The 23,084-nt window shown below is 36.5% G+C and overlaps 1 protein-coding gene across 8 annotated transcripts in view; it reads left to right on the top strand.

The window, feature by feature from the left end:
• LOC306638800 (interferon-activable protein 203-like) overlaps nucleotides 1-23,084 on the top strand; it is a 117,508-nt gene that overhangs the window by 83,588 nt on the left and 10,836 nt on the right. For 3 of the 8 annotated variants that reach the window (XM_079102161.1, XM_079102160.1, XM_079102162.1), the window contains one exon: nucleotides 22,358-22,642. In XM_079102161.1, the coding sequence (XP_078958287.1) occupies nucleotides 22,378-22,642 (265 nt within the window). In that variant the 5' untranslated portion in view covers nucleotides 22,358-22,377. Of the gene's footprint in view, nucleotides 1-18,236; nucleotides 18,516-22,357; nucleotides 22,643-23,084 lie in introns of those variants that run through there. The other 5 variants (XM_079102159.1, XM_079102157.1, XM_079102158.1 and 2 more) reach the window with 4 other exon arrangements.

The raw sequence follows: 23,084 nt of genomic DNA on the forward strand, positions 1-23,084 counted from the left end.
GTGTTTGTTAGAGACATCTGATTAACTTACAAAGTTAAAATGCTAATTGTTAAACAACATTGAGTACTCTTAACTCCTTATATTCCATGGGTAACATACTTAAACATTACTGGTGTTTTCATAGATTGGTAAATAAAAAGGGTTTAAAATTGCTTTGTGTCATCACTAAAACAAGGTTACTAAGAGTTAAGTCCTAACAGGTACAATTCTATATACAAAAGATTCCAAAAATCTCAACTGTGTTTCAATTAGAGTACTGCATATAACATAGAGCATTTCATATTATTAAAATGGAGTAATTTATCTAAATTCAGAAATTTTATGAGTTGTTTCAGAATGTGAACAAAAGGGGTCAACAGGTAGGAAAGAGAAAATAAAGGTTCTAGGTGTGGAAAAATATTTAATAGAAGGAAAAAAATGTTTCTAGGTAAGAAAGTACTTATGTAATGAAATACATGAGGGTTTAAGTAAGAGCTAAGGAAATTGTGTGTAAGTAAAGGGCAAATTTCAACACGTTTGCTTGTAACTAAGTTGGTTATGTGTATGTGAGACAATCAGTTAAGTTTATTTAAAGTTTTCCTGAGATCAAATACTAATGCATTGATATAAACTAGAGTTTAATTTATATGTTAAAATGACAAGGATTTCTTAAAAACACTAATTTACTCTTAACATTATGTCTGTTAATTTTATTCTTTAGAACAATTAGTCTTAAAAATTGGGGTTTATACAATTACGGTTAAACAACAACTGTTAAGAGTATTGTACTATGTTATAGAGTCTGAATTTTTCTTTAAAAACTAAATTTGGTTAATATAAAAGTATCAAGGTAATTGTGGAATGGTCATTATTTGTATATTAAATGTGTTCATATCTTCCAGGTGAACAAGCCTAAGATAAAAATTTTTAAATATTAATGTATTTCTAAAAGTTAGAGAGCATGATTTGTTTAAAGGTCAATATCATGAAACTTAAAAACATTTTGCCACTTTGTCACACGAAAGGAATGTTAAAAGTTCTCTCAGGCTTTCTTTGATTCATGTTTTAGATATAATGTTAAATTGTGTTAACTAATGTTCATATAGACTCAGGGAACAATATATGTAAACTTCTTAAAATTTTAAGAAAGAGGCAAAGATCAACATCAGAATTAGAACACTTTACCTAAGATTTGTAAAGAGCCCTGCCTTACCTGAGATAAGGCTCTGCCCCCCACCCTGCTGCATGTCAAAATGGCTTCAAAATAAGCCAGACTTCAGCTTATTTAAAGTTATAATCAAGATTGATTTTTGGTGTAGAATTACTGTGATCTCAAACAGGGGATATAATATATAGTTCAGTCAAAATTCAAGATAGCAATTACACAAGCTATATTTTTACTCTTGCTAATTTTATTTTGTAAAACTGTTACCTGTTAATGTTTTGCAGAGGTACTGCTTCAAGAATACATAACCCAGGTTAACTTGAGATAATAAGCCATTACCTATAGAACAGACAATATAGACCCCAATTAAATAAAAGCAGGTAAATAACTGTAAAGTCATAAACATTAAAGTTAAAACCCAGTACTCTTACTTGATGACTGGTGAGACAGGCTTGCTGGATGTTTAAAATCAAGATTAACACAAAAGGGCCAAGTAAACCAGTATTTGGCTCTTGCCCTCTGAGTCAGCCTGAACCCAGGGAATGGGAGAGCTTCTCTAGGAGCTTTGCAATTCTGGGCCACATGACCTCTCAATCAGGGAGATTAATGAGACCACTAGAGGATGAAAAGCCAACCAGTGCACCTGCTGCAAAGAGGAGGGTCATTGAAAAACGGAGACATCCCTGATGCTTCCAAAGGAAGCCACCTCATCAGCAGACCCTACCTAGCAAATGGCACTAAAGGAGCTAAGAAGCTGCTCTCAAGTTCTCCACGAGTAACCCCTATGGGAACTCAGCTGACTCTTAACAATAGATGGGAACAAGGTCAATTTGACCAACTTGATCTTGAATGCCTAACAAAACAGTTAAAACCAAAACCTAGCCATTTCTGGGCATTTAAAGGAAGAAGCAATAGTTAAATATAACTTAAGATATACACTTACATTAGCCCTAAGAATAAGTAAACCTGGAGGCTACTAAAGAGATTCTTAGGCAGAAATGCTTGACAACCATCAAGAGAAACTGCCAGAGTCGGAAATTTTTGGTCATTTTAACATCTACAGATTTTCCTAAACAGGATCATGCCTGCTAAATTGCCTACAGAAGTTCCTACAAGATCAGATACACAAGTTCTGGAGCTGGTGGACACAAACAATTTCACCAACCAATGGGCCAATCAACCGCTTCTCCTTCAAGACTACCAGCCCCTGACACCCAAAGCCGAGACCTGCAATTCACCATTGACACCTCCACCTCCAAAAACTCTGCTCCCACCTAAAGCCCTCCCTAATCCCCTTTTTTACAGGAATGAGACTCTTTACCCCTAATCAGCAGGAAGAAGCTACAGAAGAAAAACCACTGTCCCCCCCCCCATATCTATAAAAACAAAAAGGGAGGAATGTTGACATCAGATCTGCTATTTTGCTGCTGCCATTATTCTGCCTCCCCCACGCCACTTTACAACCCAGATTGTTAGCCTGTGAACTTCCTAGCCATTAATTGGTCCAGATTGTTAGCCCACAAACCTCCTCGCCAACCATTGGTCCGCTGTTATTAACCCATGAAATTCCACTACTTAATAGCTCCCCTGCCATTTTCTCTCTCTCTTCTCCTGGCTTTCACTCTCTCTCTCACTCTGCAGGGAGACACTCTGCCTGTCTGCTTAATAAAATCTCTTGTGTGAGTTCCTGCATCTGGAGTGGTTTCTGGGTGCTTTCACAGGGTCTGCCCTTACAGAGGGCAGACAGTCTGGGACCATGGCAGCTGACCCAGGGGAGAAATGGACAGCCTGTGAGGAGAAGAAAAGGTGTCTCATAACCAAGTTTATGATTTTTCAATGCTCTAATTTCTTTTGGCTTTCTTAAAGCCTTCAGCAAAGTGTGAGAACATTTTAAACTGTGTTAATGGTGCTTTGAGCATTAAGATTGATATCCATCATGGTGCATGGTCATGGCAAGTGGACTGGATGGACAAAGGGAAGATGAGGAAATGGAAAGTGACAGCCCTAAGTGTTAGAACCAGAGGTGACAGAATAATGCTAGGATGGAACTGAAGAATTTCTAAAAATATTTTTTAAAAAACAATTATTAGGTATTCTCAAAAAGGCAGTCAAAAGAACAACTAAATTAGTAAACAAATCCTAATAATATTTTCTGGAGGAAATATTCCTCTGATGCCATGAAAAGTTGTATTGTGGTTTGGATATAAGGTGCCTCTCAAAAGTTATGTATGAGTTATGCAGCGATGAACCCATCAGATTGAGAACTATAGTATAATCAGTTAATTCACTTGATGGATTAATAATTTTAAAGGACTCCTGCTCTGGGTGATAGGTATAGGCAAATAGAGTGTGGCTGAAGGAAGTAGGTCACCAGGGGCAAGTCCCCATGTTTTTATTTTATCCCTGGCACCTTGCTCACTCTGCTTCTTGCCACCAGGAGATGAGCAGCTTTCCTACACCAAGTCTATCTGCCTTTATGTTCTGCCTTACCACAAGCCCAGAGCAAAGGAACTGGTCAACCATGAACTGAGACCTCATCAAACCATGAGCCCCAAAAAAATGTTTCCTCCTTTAAATTTTTCTTGTCAGGTATTTTGGTCACATCAATGAAAAGTTGACTCACACAAAAATTGGTATCAAAAAGTGGGATCATTGTTGTGAGTAATCTGACCATGTGGTTCAGAAGTCTCTGGAACTGGTTTGTGGGAAGAGTTTGAAAAATTTTGGAGATGAAGACTGGAGAAATTTTAGAATGCGTTAGGCAGTGTTTTTTGTTGTTGTCATTTTGTTTTGTTTTGTTTTGTTTTGTTCTTGTTGCTTTCATTTTGGGGGGAGGTGGGGTACCAGGAATTATTGGACTTCAGGAATACTTGACCACTGAGTCACATCCCTAGCCCTGTTTTGTATTTTATTTAGAGACAGGGTCTCACTGAGTTTCTTAGCACCACACTTTTGCTGAGGCTGGCTTTGAACTTGTGATTCTCCTGCCTCAGACTCCTGAGCTACTGGGATTACAAGTATACATCACTGCACCTGGCTATAGGCAGAGTTTAATGACTGTTTCTGGTGTGAGTAACACCAAAATGCTGATTGGAAAGTAGACAGTAAAGATTGTGTTCATGACGTGTTAGTAACAAGGACTGTGTTGGGAATTGTACTAGAAATCATCCACATTACAATCTGACAAAGAACTTGTCTACATTTTCTCCATGCGCTGAAAGTTTGTGTGAGGCTGAATTTTAAAATGATAGAATAGTTAATTGGGCAGAGAAAGTTTCAAGGTAACAGCATTCAGGCAGTGGCATGGGTAGTGCTAGCAGTTTTAGCCAGGTTGACTATGAAAATCAGGAACAAATGCAGAGGAGAAGGATATTGTAAACTTGCAGTTTGGCCAAAAAAAGCACATACTACTAAAGAGATTATCCCCATTAAAGAGAAGTTAATTCCTCTGCACAGACAATAGGAAAAATGTCTTGAGCATATATCAGGAATCTGCAAGATCATCCCATAGCAGGTGAAAAGGTGTAAAAATGTAAACTCTTTTGAGAAGAGGAATTGGGGACAACTTGCTCACACAGGGGTACCTAGAATGCTCTAGGTCTAGCATTTGTTTCACCACAATCAGTCACCAAGGTACTCAGATGCTGCTGCATCCATGATCCAAAGAATCCCAGTTACTGCTCTAGCTGCCACATGACCTTGGCATTGTCCACACAGTGCTGGTTCTGCAGGAATGCAGAATGTTTAGAATTAGGAATTCATGAAGACTTCCACCAAGAATTAAATTCAGTTCAGGCAGAGTTAGCAGGATCAGAATTTCTGTGGGTAGCCCCTGAGATGGTGATGCAAGAACGTGTGAGAAGGAAGCCAAAGCTAGAGTGGAAACTCCTGGAATTAAGAGATAGGAGTGACGAGAAACATAGGCCCAGGTAAACTGTTGACTGCAGACAGAACCAGCCTAAGAGAGGCCCTGTGGGCTGCAATCAGCAAGGCCATAGAGACAAGACAGCACAAGCCCTGTAGAGAACATATCTTGCCATCATGTGCCCCAGATATGGAGTTACAGAACTCATTTGCCCAATTGAATTTCAGTCATGTTTTTGTATTAATCTCTCTCTCTCTCTTTTTTATTGTTTGTTCTATTTAGTTATTCATGACAGCAGAAAGCATTTTGACTTACTGAAAATGAATGGAGTGCAACTTTTCATTTCTGGGGTTATACACAATGTAGAGTCACACGAATCGCACATGTGCATAGGGTAATGACGTCTGTCTCATTGCATCATCTTTCCCACCCTCCTCCCCCTTCCCTCATTTCCCTCTGCACAATTTAAAGTTCCTCCATTTTTCCCTTACCTCCCTTTATGCCCCCACCCCCAGTTATATATCAGCATCCACTTATCAGAGAAAACATTTGATCTTTATTTTCAAGGGGTTACCTTATCTCACTTATCACAACATTCTCCAACTCCATCCATTTACCAACAAATGCCATAATTTCATTCCTCTTTAAGGCTGAATAATATTCCATTGGGTATATATACCACAGTTTCTTTATTCATTCATATACTGAAGGGCATCTAGGTTGGTTCCACAATCTAGCTATTGTGAATCGAGCAGCTATGAACATTGATGTGGCTGCATCACTGGAGTATGCTGATTTTAAGTCCTTTGTGTATAGACTGAGGAGTGGGATAACTGGGTCAAATGATGGTTCCATTCCAAGTTTTCTAAGAACTCTCCATACTGGTTTCCAGAGTGGCTGCACTAATTTGCAGTCCCACCAGTGACATCTCAGTGTAACTTTCTCTCTACAACCATGTCAGTGCCTATAGTTGCTTGTATTCTTGATAATTGCCACTCAAATTGGAGTGAAATAAAATCTTAGAGTTGTTTTATTTTGCACTTCTCTAATTACTAGATATTTTAAACTTTTTTTACATGTGTTTGTTGATTGATTATATATCTTTTTCTGTGAAGTGTCAGCTCAGTTCCTTAGCCCATTTATTGACTGGGTTATTTGTATTTTTTGGTGTTAAAACTTTCTGAGTTCTTTATAAATTCTGGAGGTTAGTGCGCTATCTGAGGTGCATGTGGAAGATTTTCCCCCACTTTGTAGACTCTCTCTTCATGTGATTGATTATTTCCTTTGCTGAGAAAAAGCTTTTTAGTTTGAGTTCATCCCATTTATTGATTCTTGATTTTATTTCTTGCACTCTAGGAGTCATGTTAAGGATGTTTGGTCCTAAGCCGTCATGATGAAGATTTGGGCCTACTTTTTCTTCTATTTGGTGCAGGGTCTGTGGTCTAATTCCTAGATCTTTGATCCATTTTGAGTTGAGTTTTGTGCAAGGTGAGAGATATGGACTTAATTTCATTTTGTTACATGTGGATTTCCTGTATTCCCAGCACCATTTGTTGAAGAGGCTATCTTTTCTTCATTGTATGTTTTTGGCACCTTTGTCTAGCATGAGAAAACTCTATTTATGTGGGTTTGTCTCTGTCTTCTATTCTGTATCATTGGTTTACATGTCTATTTTGGTGCCAATACCATGCCATTTTCGCTACAATTACTCTGTAGTATAGTTTATGATCTGGTATTGTGATACCTTTTGCTTCGCTCTTCCTGCTAAGAATTGCTTTGACTATTCTGGATTTTGTATTTTTCCAAATGAATTTCATGATTTCTTTCTCTATTTCTATGAGGTACATCATTGGGATTTTCATTGGAATTGCATTGAACCTGCATACTACCTCTTGGTAGTATGGCCATTTTGACGATATTAATCCTGCCTATCTAAGAACGTGGGAGATCTTTCTGTCTTCTAAGATTTTCTTTAATTTATTTCTTTAGTGTTATATAGTTTTCATTGTAGAGGCCTTTTCACCTCTTTTGTTAGACTAATTCCCAAGTAATTGTATATATATATTTTTTTTTAGGCTATAGTAAAAGGGGTAGTTTTCCTAATTTCTCTTTCAGAGGATTCACCACTTACAAATAGAAATACATTAGATTTATGAATGTTGATTTTATATCCTGCTACTTTGCCAAATTAATTTATGAGCTCTAGAAGTTTTCTGGTGGAATTTTTTGGATCCTTCAAATACAGAGTCATGTCATCGGCAAATGATAGTTTGAGTTCTTCTTTCCTGTTCATATCCCTTTAATTTCTTTCATGTATATAATTGCTCTGGCTAGAGTTTCCAGGACAATGTTGAATAGAAGGGGTGACAGAGGCCATCTCTGTCTTACTCCAGTTTTTAGGGTGAATGCCTTCAATTTTTCTCCATTTAGAATGATATAGGCCTTTGGCTCAGCATACGTAGCATTTACAATGTTAAGGTATGTTCCTACTATCCCTATTTTTTCTCGTGTTTTGAACATGAAATGGTGCTGTATTTTATCAAATGCTTTTTCTGCACCAATTGAGATAATCATATGATTCTTAACTTTAAGTCTATTGATGTGATGAATTACATTTATTCATTTCCAGATGTTGAACTTTACATCCCTGGGATCAACCTACACTTGATCGTGGTGCACTCTCTTTTTAATATGTTTTGTTATGGGATCTAACAGAATTTTTAAAAAAAAATTTTGCATCTATGTTCCACATGAATATTGGTCTGAACTTTTCTTTCTTTGATGTGTCTTTGTCTGATTTTCGTATCAGGGTGATACTAGTCTCATAGAATGAGTTTGGAAGGGTTCTCTTCTATTCTATTTCATGGAATACTTTGAGAAGTATTGGTATTAGTTCTTTTGTAAAGTTCTTGTAGAACTAGGCTGAGAATCCATCTGGTCCCAGGTTTTTCTTGATTGGTAGGTTTTTGATGGCATCTTCAATTTTATTGCTTAAAATTGGACTGTTTTAATTGTGTATGTCCTCCTGATTCAGTTTGGGTGGATCATATGTCTCTAGAAACCTGTTGATGTCTTCAAGATTTTCTATTTTGTTGGAGTATAGATTTTCAAAGTAGCTTCCAATTATGTTTTGTATTTCACTAGTGTCTGTTGTGATATTTCCTTTTTCATCACAAAGTTTAGTAATTTGAGTTTTCTCTTTCCTTCTATTCATTAGTGTGGCTAAGTGTTTATCAATTTTGTTTATTTTTTCAAATATCCAACATTTTCGTTTTGTCAATTTTTTTCTTTTGTTTCAATTTCATTGATTTTAGCTCTGATATTAATTATGTCCTGTCTTCTCCTACTTTTGGTGTTGATCTGTTCTTCTTTTTCTAGGGCTTTGAGATGTAATGTAGGTCATTTAGTTGTTGACTTTTTATTCTTTTATTGAATGAGCTCAGTGCAATGAACTTTCCTCTTAGTACTGCTTTCATAGTATCCTGGAGATTTTGATGTGTGTGTCAGTGTTTTCATTTACCATTGAGAATTTTTTCTCTCCTCCCTAATGTCTTCTTCTATCCATGTATCATTCAAGAGCATATTATTTAGTCTCCAGGTGTTGGAGAAGTTTTTATTTTTATTTTATCATTGATTTCTAATTTAATTGCATTATAATCTAATAGAATGCAGAGTAATTTTTTGTATTTGCTGACAGTTGCTTTGTGGCATAACATTTGGTCTATTTTAGAGAAGGATCCATGTGCTGCTGAGAAGAAAGTATATTTGCTCACTGACAGGTAGAATATTCTATATATGTCTTTAAGTCTAAATTATTGATTATATCATTAAGTCTATTATTTTTTTGTTCAGCTTTTGTTTGGAAGATCTAGCCAGTAGTGAGAGAGTTGTATTAAAGTCACCGAGTATTACTGTGTTGTTGTCTATTTGATTCCTAAAATTGAGAATTGGGTTTGTTTGAAGTAAATAGATGTTCCTTTGTTGGGGCACAAATATTTATGATTGTTATTTCTTGTTGATTTATGATTCCCTTAAATATTATTTAATGTCCTCCTTTATCCCTTCTAACTTGGCTTGACATCCACTTTATCTGATATGAGGATGGAAATCCCCACTTTTTTACTGAGTCTGTGTGTGTGTTATGTTTTTTCCCATCCCTTCGCCTTCAGTCTGTGGATGTTTTTTTCCTAGGAGATGAGTGTCTTGAAGGCAACATATTGTTGTGTCTTTTTTTTAATCTTATCTGCCAGTCTATGTCTTTAGATTGATGGGTTTAGGCCATTAACATCCAGGGTTATTATTGAGATGTGATTTGTGTCCCTAGTCATTTTTGCTCATTTTTGGTTTTTAACCTGGTTTGGTTTCTCCTTTGATTGACTTTTCCTTTAGTGTAGTTCCTCCCTTTTCTGACTTGCATTGTTGTTTTCATTTCTTCCTCATGGAATATTCTGCTGAGAATGTTCTATAGTGCAGGTTTTCTATTTATAAATTATTTCAACTTTTTTTTAATCATGGAAGGTCTTTATTTCATCATCAAATCTGAAGGTTAGTTTTGCTGGATTTAAGATTATTCTTTGCACAGAAATAGAGCAAGGAATCATGAAATTCATCTGGAAGAATAAGAAACCCAGAATAGCGAAAGCAATCCTTAGCAGGAAGAATGAAACAGGGGGTATCGCAATATCAGAACTTCAACTATACTACAAAGCAATAGTAACAAAAACAGCATGGTATTGGCACCAAAATAGACAGGTAGATCAATGGTACAGAATAGAGGACACGGACACGAACCCAAATAAATACAACTTTCTAATACTAGACAAAGGTGCCAAAAATATGCAATGAAGAAAAGATAGCCTCTTCAACAAATGGTGCTGGGAAAACTGGAAATCCATATGCAACAGAATGAAACTAAACCCCTATCTCTCACCCTGCACAAAAATCAACTCACAATGGATCAAGGACCTTGAAATCAGACCAGAGACCCTGCATCTTATAGAAGAAAAAGTAGGTCCAAATCTTCACCTTGTTGGCTTAGGATCAGATTTCCTTAACAGGACTCCCATAGCACAAGAAATAAAAGCAAGAATCAATAACTGGGATAGATTCAAACTAAATAGCTTTCTCTCAGCAAAGGAAACTATCAGCAATGCGAAGAGAGAGCCTACAGAGTGGGAGAATATCTTTGCCTCTCATACTTCAGATACAGCACTAATTTCCAGAATATATAAAGAACTCAAAAAACTCTACACTAAGAATACAAATAACTCAATCAACAAATGGGCTAAGGAAATGAACAGACACTTCACAGAAGAAGATGTACAAGCAATCAACAGATATATGAAAAAATGTTCAACATCTTTAGTAATAAGAGAAATGCAAATCAAAAGTACACTAAGATTCCATCTCACCCCAATTAGAATGGCGATTATCAAGAACACAAGCAACAATAGGTGGTGGAGAGGATGTGGGGAAAAAGGTACACTCATCCATTGCTGGTGGGACTGCAAACTAGTGTAGCCACTCTGGAAAGCAGTGTGGAGATTCCTTAGAAAACTTGGAATGGACCTACCATTAGACCCAGCTATCCCACTCCTCGGCCTATACCCAAAGGACTTAAAATCAGCATACAGAGATACAGCCACATCAATGTTCATGGCTGCTCAATTCACAATAGCCAGACTGTGGAACCAACCTAGATGCCCTTCAATTGATGAATGGATAAAGAAACTGTGGTATATATATACAATGGAATATTACTCAGCTATGAAGAATAATAAAATTATGGCATTTGCAGGCAAATGGATGAAATTGGAGAATATCATGTTAAGTGAGATAAGCCAATCTCAAAAATCCAAGGGAGGAATGATTTCATTGATAAGTGGATGATGACACTTATGGGGGGTGGGAGTGGGACAAGAATGGAGGAAGGAGGGACTGTATAGAGGGAAAAGAGAGGTGGGAGGGGTAGGAGGGAAGGAAAAAAATAATGGAATGAATCAAACATCATTACTCTATGTAAATTTATGAATATGCAAATGGTATGCTGTTACTCCATGTACAAACAGAAACAATATGTATCCCATTTGTTTACAATAAAAAAAAAAGATTCTTCTTTGGCATCCATGTTCTTTCTGAGCTTGGTACATGTTGTTCCAGGACTTCCTAGATTTTAGGGTCTAGACTGAGAAATCTGCTGATATCCAAATTGGTTTCCCACTATATGTAATCTGATACTTTACTCTTGCGGTCTTAAAAGTCTATCTTTATTTTGTGTGCTGGGCATTTTTATTATAATGTACCTTAGTGTGGATCTGTTGTAGTTTTGTACATTTGATGTCCTGTAAGCCTCTTGTATTTGATTTCCCATTTCATTCTTCAGGTTTAGGAAATTTTCTGATATTATTTCATTGAATAGATTGTTCATTCCTTTGGTTTATACTTCTGTGACTTCCTCAATCCCATTAATTCTTAAAGTTGGTCTTTTCATGCTATCCCATAATTCTTGGAGGTTCTCTTCATGCTTTCTTACCATCTTCCCTATGTGGTACACTTTATTTTCAAGATTAAATATTTTGTCTTCATTGTCTGAGTAATTTCTTCTTTCTATACCAGTATTTCTCCCCAGTGGAATGGAAATGTTTGCTCTGTGCCATTATATATTGCATATATGTACTTAATTTTTATTTTTACAGGTGCTTACAAATAAGAGTTTAATCTCAGAGGAGATTTGAACTTCTGAACAATGCCAGAATGTTGCCCAAAGCTCGGCCCTTGTCCCCAATGCCAATTTAATACCAAGGACACGGTTTTGAGATAAAGGAAAAAGAAGTTTTATTGCTTTGCTAGAAAAGGACTCCTGTTCCAAAGGCTCTGATTCTGCCCATTATGGGTAACAGGGGATTTTAAGAAGTGATTTGGAGAAAGTGAGATTAGGGAGGAGAGATCATGAAGGGACAAGAAGATCAGGGAAAGGGTTGGGTAAAACAATACAAACATGTAAGTTTCAAAGCAACAAGGGATATGTCAAAGCATCTAGTGAACCCCTGTTACAAGAACTGTTGAGAATGTAGGGACTCTTGGTGATTGACTAAATGCATTTTTCATTGTGAGATGAATATGTGCTTTTGGGACCAGCGTGCAATGTCATGGTTTGTATATGAAGTGTGTGTCATCCATATGCAACAGAATGAAACTAAACCCATATCTCTCACCATGCACGAAACTAAACTCAAAATGGATTAAGGACCTCGGAATCAGACCAGAGACCCTGCAGATTATAGAAGAAAAAGTAGGTCCAAATTTTCACCTTGTTGGTCTAGGATCAGACTTCCTTAACAGGACTCCCATAGCACAAGAAATAAAAGCTAGAATCAACCACTGGGATAGATTCAAACTAAAAAGCTTTCTCTCAGCAAAGGAAACTATCAGCAATGCGAAGAAAGAGCCTACAGAGTGGGAGAATATCTTTGCCAATCATACTTCAGATAGAGCACTAATCTCCAGAATCTATAAAGAACTCAAAAAACTCTACTCTAAGAATTCAAATAGTCCAGTCAACAAATGGGCTAAGGAAATGAATAGACACTTCACAGAAGAAGATCTACAAGCAATCAACAATAATATGGAAAAATGTTCAACATCTCTAGTAATAAGAGAAATGCAAATCAAAACCACCCTAAGATTCCATCTCACCCCAATTAGAATGGCGATTATCAAGAATACGAGCAACAACAGGTGTTGGCGAGGATGTGGGGAGAAAGGTACACTCATACACTGCTGGTGGGGCTGCAAATTAGTGCAGCCACTATGGAAAGCAGTGTGGAGATTCCTTAGAAAACTTGGAATGGAACCACCATTTGACCCAGCTATCCCACTCCTTGGCCTATACCCAAAGGACTTAAAATCTGCATACTACAGAGATACAGCCACATCAATGTTCATAGCTGCTCAATTCACAATAGCCAGACTGTGGAACCAACCTAGATGCCCTTCAATCGATGAGTGGATAAAGAAACTGTGGTATATATATACAATGGAATATTACTCAGCCATAAAGAATGATAAAATTATGACATTTGCAGGCAAATGGATGAAATTGGAGAATATTATGCTAAGTGAGATAGGCCGATCTCAAAAAGCCAAAGGACGAATGATATCGCTGATAAGTGGAGGATGACACATATTGGGGGGGAGGGAAGGGTTAGTGTTAGGGTTAGGGAGGGGGGCAAGTATGGAGGAAGGAACTACTGTATAGAGGGTAAAGAGGGGTGGGAGGGGTGGGGGGAAGGGAAAAAATAACAGAATGAATCAAACAACATTGCTCTATGTAAATTTATGATTACACAAATGGTATGCCTTTACGCCATGTACAAACAGAGAAACAACATGTATCCCATTTGTTTACAATAAAAAAAAAAAAAAAAGAAATAAAAACAAAAAAAAAAAAAAAAGAATACGAGCAACAACAGGTGTTGGCGAGGATGTGGGGAGAAAGGTACACTCATACATTGCTGGTGGGGCTGCAAATTAGTGCAGCCACTCTGGAAAGCAGTGTGGAGATTCCTTAGAAAACTTGGAATGGACCTTCCATTTGACCCAGCTATCCCACTCCTTGGCCTATACCCAAAGGACTTAAAATCAGCATACGACAGAGATACAGCCACATCAATGTTCAAAGCTGCTCAATTCACAATAGCCAGACTGTGGAACCAACCTAGATGCCCTTCAATTGATGAGTGGATAAAGAAACTGTGGTATATATACACAATGGAATATTACTCAGCCATAAAGAATGATAAAATTATGGCATTTGCAGGCAAATGGATGAAATTGGAGAATGTCATGCTAAGTGAGATAAGCCAATCTCAAAAAGCCAAAGGACGAATGATATCGCTAATAAGTGGAGGATGACACATAATGGGGGGGAGGGAAGGGTTAGTGTTAGGGTTAGAGTTAGGGTTAGGGAGGGGGGCAAGTATGGAAGAAGGAAGTACTGTATAGAGGGTAAAGAAGGGTGGGAGGGTGGGGGGAAGGGAAAAAAAATAACAGAATGTATCAAACAACATTACCCTATGTAAATTTATGATGACACAAATGGTATGCCTTTACGCCATGTACAAACAGAGAAACAACATGTATCCCATTTGTTTACAATAAAAAAAAAAGCTTATGTGTGAAATAATATAACAATATTATAAGATAAAAAGATAACATTATGAGAGCTGTACCCTAATCAGTGAATTAGTTCATTTGATGGATTAATGCATTGAAAGGATTATTGTTCTGCATTATAACTGTAGGCAGGTAGGGTGTGGCTGGAGGAAGTAGGTCACAGGAAGCAAGTCCTTAGGGTTTATATTTTGTCCCTGGCTCCTTGCACTCACCCTCTACTTCCTATCACTAGGTTGTTTTTGTCAGGTTTTTTGACCACATCAATGAAAAGCTTACTTACACTTGAGGGATATCCTATATATCTTTCCTTTCTTTCTGAAGAATTTTTTGCCACATTCATATAATTTGACTTCTGGAAGATAATGGCCTTCACCAACACAGATAACAACATTTTGAATCAGAAAGTTGGCTAACTCTGTCCTGTTTTCAGCCTGTAGTTTGCCCTTGGTAATCTTGAATTCATCTGAAGAAATAACTTAAATTGATCCAGTTCCTTATCAGTGATGCTATCCAAGCCCTTTAGTAAGAGCATTTCTTTATATTTCCTCTCTATTTCCCAACTTTGCAGAAGGTAATGTCAGAGAGAAGTTGCTCAGCTCATGGAAGCAATGAGTACAGCAGTGCAGGGATGTGGGGACAGGTAGGGACAAGATAAACCCTTCCAGGGCACATCCCCCGGACCCACTTCTTCCCTCTCGTTCCCACCTCCTACAGTTTGTATCACTCCCCCATAGTCCATTCAGCTGTGTTGGATCAATCCCTTGATGAGGTTAAGTGACCTCATGATTCAGTCAATTCCTAAATGTCCCACCTTTGAATATTGCAGCACTGGGGCCTAAAAGCCTTTAACACATGAATTTTGGGGTTATACTTCATATCAAAACTACAACATGAATATAGAAATTTTTCACATGACTATGAATTTTCTTATTAAAATTTGCTTAAAAGACCATTCTTTCTCCACTCACTTGACTTTGCATCTTTGCAAAAATCAATTGTTTATATATGAGTGTATCATTTCTGGATTCTTTATTCTGCACCATCAGTTTACTTCTCTATCTTTTGACTAACACTACGTTGAAATATTGCTTATATATCATATTCAAAATAATGCACAAAATATCAGAAATCATTTATCAATAATTCTAGCTTTAAGATCAGTATAAAAACCTGCGTTTTTAAGATGTCGATAGACCTTTATTTTATTCATTTATTTATATATGGTACTGAGAATCAAACCCAGTGCCTCACACATGCTAGACAAACGCTCTATCACTGAGCCACAACCCCAGCCCCAAAACCTGCATTTTTTATCTTACAAGTATATCAATAAAAAACATACTGATTAAAGTGACAAAACTACACTGTACTTCATAAAATCTAGCAAAAGATATATAAAACCATTACAGAGAAAATTATAAAACTTTACTGAATGTTTTAAAAGAAGACAAATAAATAAAAATATATATGATTTTTTTAATTTGAAGATTCGATAACATGAACAGGACAATTCTTTTCACACTAACCTGTAAACTCCATACAAAAACCTCAAAGATTGATTGTTGCAGACACACCCCTGTGGTGCAGGATGTCAATACTGGGGTCAAGGGTACATGTGTGGGAAGGAAGTACATGAGAACGCCCGGTGCTTTCTATTTTATTTTCTTGTAACCTAAAACTTCTCCAAAAATATAGATTATTCAACTTTTCTGTGTACAAATATGAATGTACCACAGTGAATTTCACCTTTATACTTATCCACAATACACTATTTTAAAAACTATAAATAAATAGAAGAAAGATAGTAGAGGAAAGGAAACAGGAGGTGGGGAAGGGGAAGGAAAGGGGAGGTATAGGGGACTGAATGGGAATAAATTGTATTCCATGCTTATATAATTATGTCAAAATGAACTCCAATATTATGTATGTATTAATAATGAACAAATTAAAAAAGTATAAAAGTATAGATTAATTTTTTTAAAAAATATCAAAGATATTAATGAATAATCTGTTGAGATAAACCTAAAACCCATAGAAAAGAGTAAGGGTAAAAATACTCAAACCAAATTGTTCGTTTAGGAAGTTCAGCTTTACTAGGAACCACTATCTGTTATAAAGCCATGATAATTAAGGTGTATGATAGTGGAACACAGAAAACACAGTAAATAGATAGTATGAAGATAGAACCACTTATATGTGAAAACATGTATTACATCACAGAGACAGAAGGACCAAATGTGAAAAGCGTTGAACCAATGGGAAATCTCCATAAATGAAATTCAGGGCATTGGATTTGTATCTCACATCACACAAAAATTACATATTATGAGAGATTAAAGGACTTAAAATCTGCATACTACAGAGATACAGCCACATCAATGTTCATAGCTGCTCAATTCACAATAGCCAGACTGTGGAACCAACCTAGATGCCCTTCAATTGATGAGTGGATAAAGAAACTGTGGTATATATATACAATGGAATATTACTCAGCCATAAAGAATGATAAAATTATGGCATTTGCAGGCAAATGGATGAAATTGGAGAATATCATGCTAAGTGAGATAAGCCAATCTCAAAAAGCGAAAGGACGAATGATATCACTAATAAGTGGAGGATGACACATAATGGGGGGGAGGGAAGGGTTAGTGTTAGGGTTAGAGTTAGGGTTAGGGAGGGGGGCAAGTATGGAGGAAGGAAGTACTGTATAGAGGGTAAAGAGGGGTGGGAGGGGTGGGGGGAAGGGAAAAAATAACAGAATGAATCAAACAACATTACTCTATGTAAAGTTATGATTACACAAATGGTATGCCTTTACGCCATGTACAAACAGAGAAACAACATGTATCCCATTTGTTTACAATAAAAAAAAAAAAAAGGACTAATGTGACCAGTGATATCATTTTTAAAAAATAGGAAAATTTCATTACATTGAGGAAGGGAAAAATATCTTAAAGCACAAGAAGTACAAGCCAGAAAAATTGAATTCCATCGCATGCAAATTCTAGGTTTCTTTACAAATAAGATAGGATATTAGAGGGCAAACACATACCAAACACTGGGAAAACATATCTACAATATGTAATATAATTAATAGAGTTTGTATGCAGAATATATGGAGCACCACACATTCTAACATTTAAATGTCCCACTTGAAAAAATGGGCAAAAGATAATAACCACTTTATTCCAATGTCCAATAGATATATGAGTAGATGTTCATCAGTGCTAGTGATTAGTACCTTCCAGAGAAGCAACAAAAGTGATGGGAGACCTAAGCCAAGAACAAGAGAGGGTTTTTATGAGCTGAAAATAGCTGATGGTGACTGAGGGCTCTACCCTAATAAATGAATTAACTAGTGTCACTACAAAAATGTTTGTGAGAGTGATTTTGCTCTCTTTTGTTCTTCTATCATATGAGCATGCAATAAAAAGTTCTTCCCAAATGCCAGAGTCTTGATTTTTGACTTTCCAGCCTCTGGAACTATGAAAGATAAACTTCTGTTCTTTATAAATTACCCAGTATGTGGTATTCTGTTATAGCAACATAAAGCAGACTAAGACAGTAGGCAAATCTTACCTTGTCCATAATACTGAGGGTCAGAGAACAGTATCTTGGGTGAACTGGAAACTTCATTCATTCATCTATTCAAACATTCCCCATTGTGTAATGCTGTGAAGACGAAATTAATGGTACCTCTTTTCTTCTCATTGAATGAAAGACTATGTATTATAAGTTGTATGTATGTATTAAACTATTAGACTATGTATTAAAGGTATGTATTATAAGTTGCTAGGAGGTGCACCTTTTCCCTTTGATATTTCACTTCATTCAAAGGAATATAGGTTTCTAAGTGTTGTATATGAAAGTACTTGCAAAGTTCTATCGACCTTCTTTAATCTATTAAGATTTGTAAGAAAAACATGTAAGTACTGCTGAGCTCTAACTTTTCATGCTCATTAATATGTTTACAGGAAGGACACTGCTCAGTATTTCTGACTGAGGAAATTGAAAGCTAGAAGCATTGATAGGAGGAGTATTGCTCTATTTCTTCCTTCCTCTCTGTTTCTTCTCCTAGTGGCTGCAAGCAGTGTGAGACACTCAGCATTGCTCAAGTTAGTAAGTGACTCTCACCAGTGCACTATTCCCCTGTTACCTTTGGAAATACTTCTTCTTTTTTCTTTTTTTTTAGCATTTCAGAACCCAATATCCTGCTCTTCAGGCTCTGAGAGATTTGCTGACTTATTTTCCTAACTCGAACAAGGAAATATTGCTTCCTATGTTATTGAAGTTCTCAAGACCTGAACTACTGTTGAAGAACTTTCCAGCTGGGTGAGTCCTTTCAGTGCTTTCTGTAGAGAAAATCTGGATACCTCCCCCAAATCACAAGCTCACCAGGGAAAATCAGTGTTGGGTCTTCTGGTTGGTGGAGTGAGGGGAGTAGGGCTGGCATCAGCTGTGCTGGGAACAGTGACAACTGCAGTAGCAAGATCGATTCACTTAGAAGGATAACAGACATCTTTATTCTCCAACACTGAGGCCTGAATAAAGGGAAGTGCATTTTGACTATAGCAGATTTTAAAGTAAATTCTAAGAAGGAACTGGCATGAGTTCATATGCAGAAGAGGACTTTGGTTTTTCTTGGTTGGCGAGAGTATAAAAAACTTGGTGACTATAGTGAGGGGCCTCAGGAAAAGACAAGAATGAGACATGAAGAAAAAGTGTAAAATAATGTTAAGTAAAAGACACAACTGGATGTGAAGCTGTATTGTGTAGCATTATCACAATTTTATAAAATGTCAGAACAAATGCAAAGGCATAGTAGAAAATGTCAGATTCACAAACATACTTATTCAAATACATATCTTATCTTCATAAATATGTTCAATTTTTCTTTAACTTCAATCTAAAATAGGTAGTAGAGGTAGATTTCAGTCACTTTAGGATAGCTTTGCCAGCTTGGTAAAAGGTAGGGGAGAGGAAGGAAAGTAAATTAGAAACAGATTTCTATCACCTACTTTTAGAATTTTTAAAACTTTCTGTATAGCCCAGTCAATATTTCATGTGCACTTAAATAGAATATGAGATCTTAAATGTTTATTTCAGATTTTTTATATATTAGAATAATGGTGTTAAGTTTGTCAAATATGTTGGTCAGATTTTCTAAGTATTTTCATAATTTTTACCTTGTTCATTCAGTATTTTAGAGATATACTGCCATATGAACTATAAAATTGTCTTTTTTTTCTTGTAGTTCTTTGCAATCCATATATGCTTTGTCAGTCACACATACATGTGTATCAGATATATATGTATGTGCAAATATGTGTATATAAAGAAAAATATGTACCATAATACTCCTTGTGGTACCATTTGATTCATAGAGTTATAATATATTGTTATTAGAAAAATTCATAATTCTAATTGCTGAGTTTTCCTAGGATTTGAATATTGAATTATAAGATGGTATCTGATAATGCATTTACCTTAAAGTCTACTTAAATCCACAATGATAGAGAGAAATTCGCTTTTTCCTTTATTACTTGTTGCATAATGATTTGTTTCTAATTTTTCCACCTTTGATATTTTGTTAATAACATTGAGATAAATATCTTCAATTAATTTGGACAAGAATTTTCACTTAACTAGTTAGACCCTTTATGTATACACTGGTAACAAGTATTTTATCTTGTTTTTGCTCTCTTCACTCCAATCTACCACACTTCTTTATTCTCCTCTTTTTTTTTTTTTTTTAACTTATTTCTGTATTTTAACCTTAAGAAAAATACATCAGGAAACTGTAACTTTCTTACTTTCTGTTTCCCCCCTACAGTCACATGTTGGTGGACTTCCTGTTTTGCTTTTCTTCCATCATGTCTTTATTTTTAAGACTTAGTCTTATTTCATCAAGTTTGTTTTCATTCTCCTGATCTTTTGGCCTGAAGTATTTCTTTCTTTCTCTCTCTCTCTTTTTTTTTTTTTTTTTTTTTTGGTACTGAGGATTGAACACAGGAGTACTCAAAAACTGAGCCATATCCCCAGCCCCTTTTATGTATTTTATTTAGAGACAGGGTCTCACTGAGTTGCTTAGTGTCTCACTGTTGCTGAGGTTGGCTTTGAACTTGCCATCCTACTGCCTCAACCTCCCAAGCTGCTGGGATTACAGGTGTGTGCCACCAGGTCAGACTCCTGAATTATTTCTTAATCTATTGTATTCTTATGAACTACTACATCCAATAGATATTTCCATGTGCATTGTTGTCTTTCAAAATTACCTTGAAAATAAAAGAGTAGTTGTTGAGTCTTTCCTGCTTAAATATCACTTTTTGTAGGTTAAAATTGCATTTCCAAAATTATTTTCTCACAAAAACCAGGTTGAGAGCACCCTCTTCTGTATCTGAACAGCTAGAAATGTTTTGAAATTCAGTATTTGGAGTTCACAAAAGATTATTGATACATTTGTTCTAAGTACTGTACTACTAGAAACTCCACTGAAATTTGAACCATTACTCCAGTACCAAAAGCAATACTATTTCAAGAACAAAACACAGAAAAATATCAAGATTTAAGTGGGAAGAATAAGGATTACACATATCCTCTTGACATCTCATATTTAGTTATATTTTTACAAATAAATTGTGTTGTCACACTCTCAAAGCTTTCTAATTTAAAACTTTTGGATTATGTAATAGATAAGGGATTTTCAACCAATATTATATGAACATTATTCAATTGTCTTACTGTAGGCAGTCTTGCTGTTGAAAATCAGTTTCAATCTGACTCTTTATAAGCATTATTCTTTATTTCTAAAAACTTACAACATATTTATTTTGGTTTTAAAATTCTTCACCTTCACTATAATGTTCTTTGTGTGAATTTTCTCTTCATTTTATGGGCCTCTTCAATTTCAGAATATTCCTGTTCCCTCAAGGAGAAAGCAATTAACATCCCCAGAAATTTGGACAGCCCACATACAAAGGTGTACAAAGAAAAGAATCCTACACTTAAAAGACTTGTAAGTTAAGCAGAAAATTGGAATCCATACCATGTACCCAGTGTCACTAAGGAAGACCACAAGAGGCTACCAAGGTTCAGAGGTGTGACACTCATCCTTGTGGGAACTCTGGGCTTTCAGAAGACAAAACTTCAGTTCAGTCTTAAAGATTGCAGTGGGAGGAAATCAGAGAAGGAAATACAGGAGAGGCTTTTCAGGCAATGAAAAGGGAATTAGCAGTCATAAAGCATGGACAGACAAGGTGTGTTGTTTATTTCAGAAGCACATGATATGATGAATGCATAGAAGAAAACAGAAGTAAGATGCAGATCACTCAAGGTCTTCCAGATAATTGAAGGAGACAGGAATATTTTTTAAAAGAAATTAAGGAACTATTAAAGAATTTCAGCAGTATTGTGCTGGGGGTAATAGAGAAAAATTGACTCTATGAAAAATCTAAGGAAATTAAGCCTGAAAGGAGAAAAATCAAACAACCGTTGAAATAATTGTACCAATAAATACTGTGACCCTACAAATAAAGCTTGTAGATATTCAGCCAAGTAACAGCAGTGGGGCACATAGGACACAGAATGCATGCTCCAACACCAGAGAGACACAGTGCTAATGAGAACTGGTTAGGGAGCAGCCAAGTGGACAAGGGTCAGGAACTGAGCCTGGAAGTGGAATGCAGGAGCAGATGGTCATACCTTGGTAGGTGAGAGGCTGCACCCATTGGCAGAGCAGCCACTTCATGCATAACAGCCCAGCAGAGAGTCAGAACAAAGGATAGCCAGGGATAGGCACCAGGTCCAAGAGAGAAGGAAAGGGGAGCCAGGAACTCTGACCCAGCCCAGCCCTCAGTCTAAGTCCTGCCATGACTGCCTATTTCCAGACCTCCTTTGACCACACCCACCACTGAATCCACTCAGCTATGATCACTCACAGGGAAGAATTTCTTAGAAATGTTTACAGCAGCATCTCTCTACCCATTTGCACAGCTACACCTCTGGTAAGTAGACCCTCTTCATCACACACACACCTGTGGACAACACTTGGACAGGGGTCATTCACTCACATACACACATCCTTTTTTTTTTTTTTTTTTAACAGACTGCATTTTGATTCACTTGGAATGTGTCAGTATACAAGTGTCAGACTGTAAGCTGTTTCTCTCTTTTAGGCTCATCCATAACTTGAGAGATGGTGAACGAATATAAGAAAATAGTTCTGCTGATAGGGTTAGAGGCCATCAATGATTATCACTTTAGACTAATTAAGTCCTTATTGGCCAAAGATTTAAAGCTGACTAGAAATATGCAAGATGATTATGACAGAATTAGGATTGCTGACTTGATGGAAGAGAAGTTCCAAAATGATGCTGGACTGAGAAAACTGATAGCAGTGTGCAGAGACATACCAGCACTTGCAGACCTCGCCGAAACTCTTGAAAAACGGAGGTTGAAAGGTAACCAGGAAGCACCCCTGACTCCCATCCTTTCTGTATTCTCCCCAACCTTTACTAGAAGCCTGACCTGCTCACAATTGATACATCCCTTTCCCAGTCTAAACCTCAGTTACCATAGCAACAGTGGTTCTTGAGATGCCAACAATTGGACAACTTAGAAAACTCCTTTCCATCCAAGGGTTCTAGTGTATTCTGGCAGGAGGGGGTATGTCTTTTGAGACAGGAGATAAAGAAGACAACTCAGAAGGAGTCATTGAAACACTAGAGTTTTCAATACATTACCATAGAAAATGTCAAGGTAAAATTAGGAAAAAAAAGTGCATCTTAAAAATATTTAAATCAATTACTATTACTGCTCTATTACAATACTTGTGCCATCATTAATATCTTCTCTGGCAACAAAAATGAAGTGGTATTTAAATAAAAGTCTGCCTCTCAGTGA

Source organism: Sciurus vulgaris, assembly GCF_902686455.1.
Source record: "Sciurus vulgaris genome assembly, chromosome: 1".
Classification (NCBI taxonomy): domain Eukaryota; kingdom Metazoa; phylum Chordata; class Mammalia; order Rodentia; family Sciuridae; genus Sciurus; species Sciurus vulgaris.